At 36.2% G+C, this 7,782-nt stretch overlaps 1 protein-coding gene and 1 pseudogene across 1 annotated transcript in view; both read right to left on the reverse strand.

Moving 5' to 3' along the window:
• The window catches only part of LOC125850923 (putative disease resistance RPP13-like protein 1), a 44,243-nt pseudogene extending 41,933 nt beyond the window's left edge, over positions 1 to 2,310 (reverse strand).
• LOC125850924 (LOB domain-containing protein 1-like) overlaps positions 1 to 7,204 on the reverse strand; it is a 44,653-nt gene extending 37,449 nt beyond the window's left edge. Inside the window, exons 1-2 of the mRNA XM_049530745.1 lie at positions 6,887 to 7,204; positions 3,621 to 4,059 (exon numbers count right to left, since the gene is read on the reverse strand). Of these exons, the coding sequence (XP_049386702.1) occupies positions 3,721 to 4,059; positions 6,887 to 7,204 (657 nt within the window). The 3' untranslated portion in view covers positions 3,621 to 3,720. The remainder of the gene's footprint in view (positions 1 to 3,620; positions 4,060 to 6,886) is intronic.
• Between the last annotated feature and the right edge of the window lie 578 nt (positions 7,205 to 7,782).

Genomic DNA, 7,782 nt, shown 5'->3' on the forward strand with positions numbered 1-7,782 from the left:
GGAATGATCAGCTAGCCAATTTGGAAATTTTGTCCCTCTATAGCCAGTGATTCGGAGTTCTTTTATGTTTGTATTTGGTTGTAGCTCATCAAGTATCTCTCTTTCAGTTTGTGAATTGTCAGCAATACTTCCACTCCACACCAAAGATAACGTTTCAACATGTTCCTTTTCCCTCATGTTTGCCTTCAGAGATTCCCTTCTATCTACCACATGTTGCAACCCTAGAATTGATAGAGGTCCATACAAGTTATGTAGCTCACCCAAATCTTCCATTCTCAAACCACCGCAACCACTTAGAAGAAACTTGGCTCCCACTAGCACATGGAGACTTTTCAACTTGCTTAGATGTAGGGATGTCCTAAAATGAACTTTTCTAATGTCAAGGTGACGCAAGTTGATTAATTTTTCCATCTGCAGAGGTAGCTCCTCAAGATAACTACAATTTGACAAGAGAAGTGTCTCTAAGTTGTACAGTAGACAAATTGAATCTGGCAACTTTTTTATCTTTGTCCAAGAAAGGTCCAAAAACCTTAGGTGCTTTAATTTAATAAACAAGTCATTTGGCAACTCCTCATTCTCATATTGAGACAATGATAGTGCCCTCAAAGATGTTAGTTTTGGCAATATGTCATGCAGCACCCTCTGGCTTAGACGGCATGAATTCTGCTGGATATTGATGGGAAGCAATGTCCTCAGCTGCTCCAATTTGTACAAGGGTTTCAACTTTTCAAAATCACCTTGGCCCATTGAATAGGACATGTGCCGACTTTGTTCCAATATATGAGATGCTTCAATGTCTTCCAACCTCATACACAGATTTGAAGATGCAATTTGGGCCAAATCATTGACAAGGTCATGCATTAAGAATTTCCCCGGATTCCATTCAGAAGACTCTCGGACCTTTTCAAACAATGATCTCGATCTCAATTCGAGAAAGTACTGGTTAGCTGAATGAAACTGCTGTACAAGACCATTAGCAATCCACAGGTGAATAACTTGTTTTTTGCAAAATAGATAATCTTTCGGATATATTGCACAAAAAGCAAAACACCGCTTCAAATGTGGATGAAGATCATTGTAGCTCAACATCAACGCAGCTAATATTCCATTTGAATGACTTGGCAACTCCCATATTTCACTTCTTAAAATGTCTCTCCACTCATCCACCTCTGATTTGGAGCGTAAAATACCAGCAAGTGCCTTTAGAGCTAAAGGCAATCCTTTGCACTTGTGTGCAATTTGTATTCCAACCTCTTCAAGTTCTGGATGTTCCTCAGGATCCCTATTTTCAAATGAATGCCGCTTGAATAGATCCCAAGAGACTTCACTAGACAGAGTCCCCACATTGATTGCCCCACTACCCATCATCAAGGCAACACTCTCCTTTACGTGTCGTCACAATGATCTTACTTCCTACATCTCCTTTTACAAAAAGATTTCTCAAGTCATCCCACTCTTTATAGTTGTCATTCCAAACGTCATCTAGGACAATAAGAAACTTTTTTCCCTTTAAGCTTTCCTTCAATTTGACTTGAAGTTGATTCAGATTATTGTCAACCTTTAAACCAATTTCTTGAAGTAACTCCTTAGTTATTCTGACGGCATCATATGGCTCAGACACACAGATCGAAGCTTTCAAACCAAAATGTTTTTTTACTTTCTCATCATTGTAAACAGATTTAGCAAGTGTTGTCTTACCCACACCCCCCATTCCAACAACAGGAACTACAGTCAGATTCTTTCCATCCTCAGACAACAAACGGTCAATCAATTCCTCTATTTCATTCTGCCTGCCAAAGATTTCAGACTCAACAACCACAGAAGTTGAAAATTCCCTTGTTTCTTGTTTACTCGAATCAAGATATTTTGTTAGATCAAGAAAACCAATTTGCTTTTGCAACTCCTCCAATGTTTCATTGTTTTCTTCCAACTTCTCCTTTATGTTAATAAAAAAATCATCACTCAAGCATAGGTTGCGGTCACTTACCTGTGGGTTGCTTGTTTCTCCAAGATTTTGATGCTGACCTTCCACCTTTAATCTCAAAACCTCATAACGCCATCCACGGCATCTTGAAGCTCACTAAGCCACTGGCTCACGTATGGATTTGATGCTTTCTTATTCTCTGCATTACTTAGCACAGCCTGAAGGCCAAGCAAAGTCATCCTCAGCTTCTTTAAGAGCCGAACATCACGCTTGTCCCTCTTAAACATCTTCAATAGATCACCATTAGGAGCAAGCCTATCAAAGAGAACATTCAAAGCTGAAGAGAGAAATGCACCACCAACTGCTAAGCCAATATCCATTTCTGAAAGCTGCAATACAAAGCAAAGAATCAAAAAATGGACAAGAATGGCAAAAATTAAAGATGGTTGTCTATTTTTGCTAGGAATTAAGAGATTGAATTTACCTGCTGAATGTTAGAGCAATATGCAAACAATACGGTGTTCTTAATTTGCAATTGCTATACCAATAACTATCTCTTTGGTCAAAGAAAGAAAAGAGAAACAGTCTTTTTTTCTCTTTTCAAAAAGATTGCAATTTTCCACAGCTTAGCTGTCTCCATCTTCACTTTTTATATATTATCTCTTTTTTCTTGACTTGACTATCAAATTCCATATAATAATAATTTATTATTGGTAGACACAGCCATTATATAAAGGAAATGAGTAATATAATAATTCTAAGACAGTAGGATTTGATTATTGGGTGTGTCATGCTCAAGTGACACATTTTATTCACTTGCAAAAGTGATTCCGGAACTGACTGCCGAGTGAATCTCATATCATCACTCAATTAATGATTTTTTACATAGTCACTCAATTATTGATATTTTACCTACAAAGTTACCCAACCTATTTAATTAATATTTTTCCATTAAAATTTATTGACATGAATTTTTTATTTAAAACCAAAATTGTAAAAAATAAAAAGATACTCTTTTCCCTTCTAAATTATCCTCTCTTGTCCAAAACTCTTTCTCCTCTACATTCTTTACAATTCCTAATGTTTACAATTTCATGTCAATAATTTAGAAAAAAATCAATTAAAAAAATAATTGCATAGATGAGCCTTTATATACAGATCTGGTACTCAAATTTCATGCCTTGCAATGTACTATAACAAACCACCACGCTCCACATCCACCATTCTCATGGTTGTGCACTAGACACAACTGACCTCTAGCGAACACTGCAAATACGGAGGATATTGGGTGGCTTTGATACCATTGATACAATCCAGAGAGAACCACACCCCAAAAAAACTAGCTATTGAAGTGAGAGAGACGGAGAGCCTAAGGCTATATAAGACCTACATCAACACATTTATATACCGAAGTGGACTCAAGTCTCATACCTTGCAATGGACCTTAACAGAATGCCTGTGCAATAATGCTGTATCTCAGGACCAAGAAGCACATTAATCTCTGAATTTCTCAAATCGAAGAACAACCTCTCTAAACATACACATGTCTCAGGATCCTTAAGATTCACCTCAACGCATCTTCAAACATCACAATCCGTTTTTCCTCATAAATTAGCATTATATAAATAACATGGTCGGATCATACGACCAATCAATTTCATGTGCTCTTATCAGAATCATATTACGAAAAAAATACCTGAATAAACATTAACACAAATCTTTGAAGATTTGGCTCAATTTATATTACAATTCAGTTTCCTTTCACCGAGAGCATTTTGAGTTTTGATCTTTAATCGTCATGTCCATAGGGCCTCCCACACTGATCCAGAGTTATCATCATCTAAGAAGCTCATAGGGATATTATGAGTGAAATTATCCAAAGATTGTTGTGGTGGTGATATTGCTTGTGGAGATTGGCCCATTTCCATGCAAATTAGTTCCAACAGATGAGCTTGTTGGCATTGCATGTTGACAATCTCGGCTTGTGCCTTTGCCAATTGTGCTTGGAGATCACTCACTTGCTTTTGTAGATGGAAAATTGACCCTGCACAACCATATACAGGATCCCTCAGTCTAGCATTTGCCTCGTACACCATGCTGCTTACAGCATCTGCTCTTTGAGATTCCGGCAATTCCTAATTAAACAAGATTTGAAAAATTTAACATGATGTTTGGATTTCACTATACAAGTGAATAAGGAAAACATAATTGTTAAAATAAGAATTTAACTTGTTAGACAACTAAGGAAATTATGAGAGAGAAGGGTTCTGTTAGATAATAAGCCACATGTAAATTATCTTGGAAAACTAAGAGAAGTCACAAGGAGAAAAATGAAGATGTAGATGCAAAGAGAAGAAGAAATATATATAGTAATATAGGGATGAAAAGAGTGAATTGTTTTTTTAAGTTATCTAGATTGTCAGTATTAAGAATTTTAAACCATTAGATCACTTTTATATGAGAACTACATCAAAACTCCTTAAAATGTAAGATTTGTAATCTTAAAAATAAACAAGTCACCTACTATAATACATGAAAGTGACTCAATAATGTGAATTTTTCTTACACCAACCATGTTTATTACTTGAACTCCTTAATAAATAATGGGATTTGGTTGTTACTTCTCATTATAGATCAATCCCCTGTACACCACCAAAAGGAAAATAGTATAGGGATTTTTCCGTGTTTGCTACTATAGGGGCTCGAAATCAAGGCCTCTCTTACTACTTGAAACTAGTACCTTTAATGGTATACACGTCAAATTGATTGTTTAAGCTTCAACTTCTTTCTCTGTTTCATCTTCAAATTCGGTGATTACGTTCTAATACAAGAACAACTTTTCCACCGGTAATATTAGCATACAATCTCTAGCTAATCAGAACGCTAATAAACATGGCAAACCCGGCCCCTCAGAAATGCTTAGGAGGATTCTATCAATTACCTGTTTGTCCATGGTGATATAACCACCAAAACTTGGAGAATGATATCTGGATTTCTAGGGACTGACACCAGACATTCCAACATCAATAATTTCTTAAACAGCTGGTGGACTACTGAACCGAACAATTTGGTGCATAGATTGTTTTTGCAGATCATTCCTACCATTGTGTGTTGGAGAATTTGAAAGGCCAGATGTGAAAAAGTATGGCCATAAAAATATTTCAATATCTAGAATCGGCACCAAATTCCTTTTCAATTAAAAATCTACAGATAACAGTTGAATTGGCATAAAAATGTAGAATTGTCCTCAACTACAAGCGCAGAATCACCAGTAAGATGGTTCACTGCAACAACTCTCAAGACAGTTCTACCATAGTTCACACTGATGGAACCAGCAGGGTAGGGATCTGGAGCAGGGGGGATGGTTAAGAGAAGAAACAGGAAAATGATCACGGTTTTTGCCAACCCACTTCATTTCTCAACTAACAATTATTGTGAAACACAGACAACTCTTTTTTGGTGTTACTTGGTGTAGGAATCATATACCAGTTAACTATATTTTACTATTATATTCTATGATCCTAGTCGAGATGATCAAAGGCAACATCAAACCTCCATGGCATCTCCAAAGGGATGTGGAAAAGATTCAATATATAATCAGGAACAGAAATTCCCAAATATCCCACTGCTATAGAGAAGAGGACAGGATAGCAGATGTTATGGTTAAACATGGTACCCTACTAGATCATAATGCCATCTCCCACAAGGAAAGAGACGACAACTTAGACTGGACAAAATGGGATTCCCCATCGTTCAAAATAAGAGCTGAAAAACATACAGGACGGCACTTTGACCCTCCTTGAACTCTTCAATAAGAACATGCTACTAGAAAAGCATCTAGTAGACATGCTCTTTTTGGTGAAACATTCCTTTGGAATGTACCCTGCTGGCCTCTTATCCTTCTAAGATTTCCCCGTATGTAGTCTTTCACTACTCTTTGTTGGTTTATAATAAACTAGATAGGGGCCAAGGTCAAACCTCCCATCACCACACGAGGTGAAAGCCTGGATGAATGAATTTAAGTTTTTTTTTTTAAAATTCCAATATTTGCCTACTTACACTTCTACAACAAATAAACATCGAAATATTCCTAATAACCACAATGGTCTAATGAATGTGAACTTGTTTTGCTTGTGAAATATAAAATAAAGTTCACTTAAACTGTTTCAAGGAAAACACCCTTGGTAGATACTTATTTGTGCCAAATATTACACCAAACAAACAAAATTTATTATTGTTAGGTGATTTAATTTTGGTGAAATTATGCATTAATTACTCAATACAGTGAAGCAATGAATATACGTACATACACATATCCTATATTCACTTGTTTGGTGTAAACATCCCATGGACACCGAGTAAGGTTTTTAGTTTTTACCACCCTAATATGGTGGGATCAAAGATAGAATATTTGTGAAGTATAAGTGTGTAATTGGTAATTGGAAAATAGGTCGGGGAACATTTGGCTATTTTCTCTTAATAATTACTAAAACTACAACAAATAGTAGATATGAACCCATAACTTGAAAGTAGTATATTTAGTTATATATTCCCTTCTTTGCTTTAGTTGGCATCTATACCCTCCAATTTTAGGTGTGCACAAGTACTCACTTAAACTTGTATAAAAATTGAACAAGTAAACTCGTACATTGGCATAATACACGTAGGACACAAATTGTCCAGTAGAAACGTCACATAGGACGCATGTGTCTATTTGTTCAATTTTACGCAAGTTAAAGTGTCTACTTAGGCTAAAGATATCAGTTGAGGCTAAGTTAACAGGCACGCTAATGAATTAGGCCAATTAGTTAATGCTAAGAATCTCAATAACATTTGCTCGAATCATAGATTTATCTTAAGAAATTCACCAAATATATAAATAAAATTGATTTGTGAACCTAACTATAATCATATAATAATAAATTGAGATCGCAATAGAAATCATAAATTTCAAAAGTGCACCTGCAAGGACTTGATGACATTGCTAGCACCATAAACACGATGGACAGTGCTGAAATTGATGGTATCATTAGGAGGAAACCAAGGTGCCAACACGCAATTCTTTGCACAGTTCCGACCTAAGAACTTACAGGCGGCACAAGAGCTGGTCACCGGCGAAAAAACGTAGCGAGAGGATGAAGGTAATGAAGCTACGGCAGGCGGTAGATCGGTAGGTGGAGAGTTAGGAGAAGAGGAAGACAAAGACACGGCGGAGGATGACGGCGACGGCGGCGGCGACGGCAGCGATGAAGGTTCATAGTTAGTTGATGCGTACTCCATTTTCGTTTTTTTTTTTTTACGTGTAGCTTATAGAAAATGATTTTGGTGGAAATAATTTAGCTATTTGAACCCATTTTATATGCGAATTTGATCCAACAGTAAATTTTACTTAATAAATTTATAAAACATGTATAAATATNTACAGTTTTAATAAATATTAATTTATTATAAATTAGCTCATAATAAATTAGCTGATAATACCCAATTTAATTCTCCAGAAACCAAACGTTGCCTCAGCCTCATCGTTCAACGTAACAGAGACGTAGAGTTTCTGCTCAAACTCCTCGATCAGTGCAACAGACCTTTTTCGACGCTCAGGTTCAGCTGATCGAAAGCCTTTACAGATACTTCAGGCATCTATATAAATGTCTCCAACAAGTTGTTATTGCCCATTAATCTGTTACTCTTTCTGTGCCTCAATCAAATACAACATTGTCAGGTAAAAAAAAAAAATTCTCCTCATATTGTTGTTTAATCAATAAGTACGGTCAGTAAAGTACCCCACAGATTGTTGTTTAATCAGTAAGTATGGTCAGTAAAGTAAAATTTCTATCTGTTACTTCTTGATTCTGCTAGAA

The sequence above is a fragment of the Solanum stenotomum genome, unplaced genomic scaffold (genome assembly GCF_019186545.1).
Source record: "Solanum stenotomum isolate F172 unplaced genomic scaffold, ASM1918654v1 scaffold20987, whole genome shotgun sequence".
Classification (NCBI taxonomy): Eukaryota; Viridiplantae; Streptophyta; class Magnoliopsida; order Solanales; family Solanaceae; genus Solanum; species Solanum stenotomum.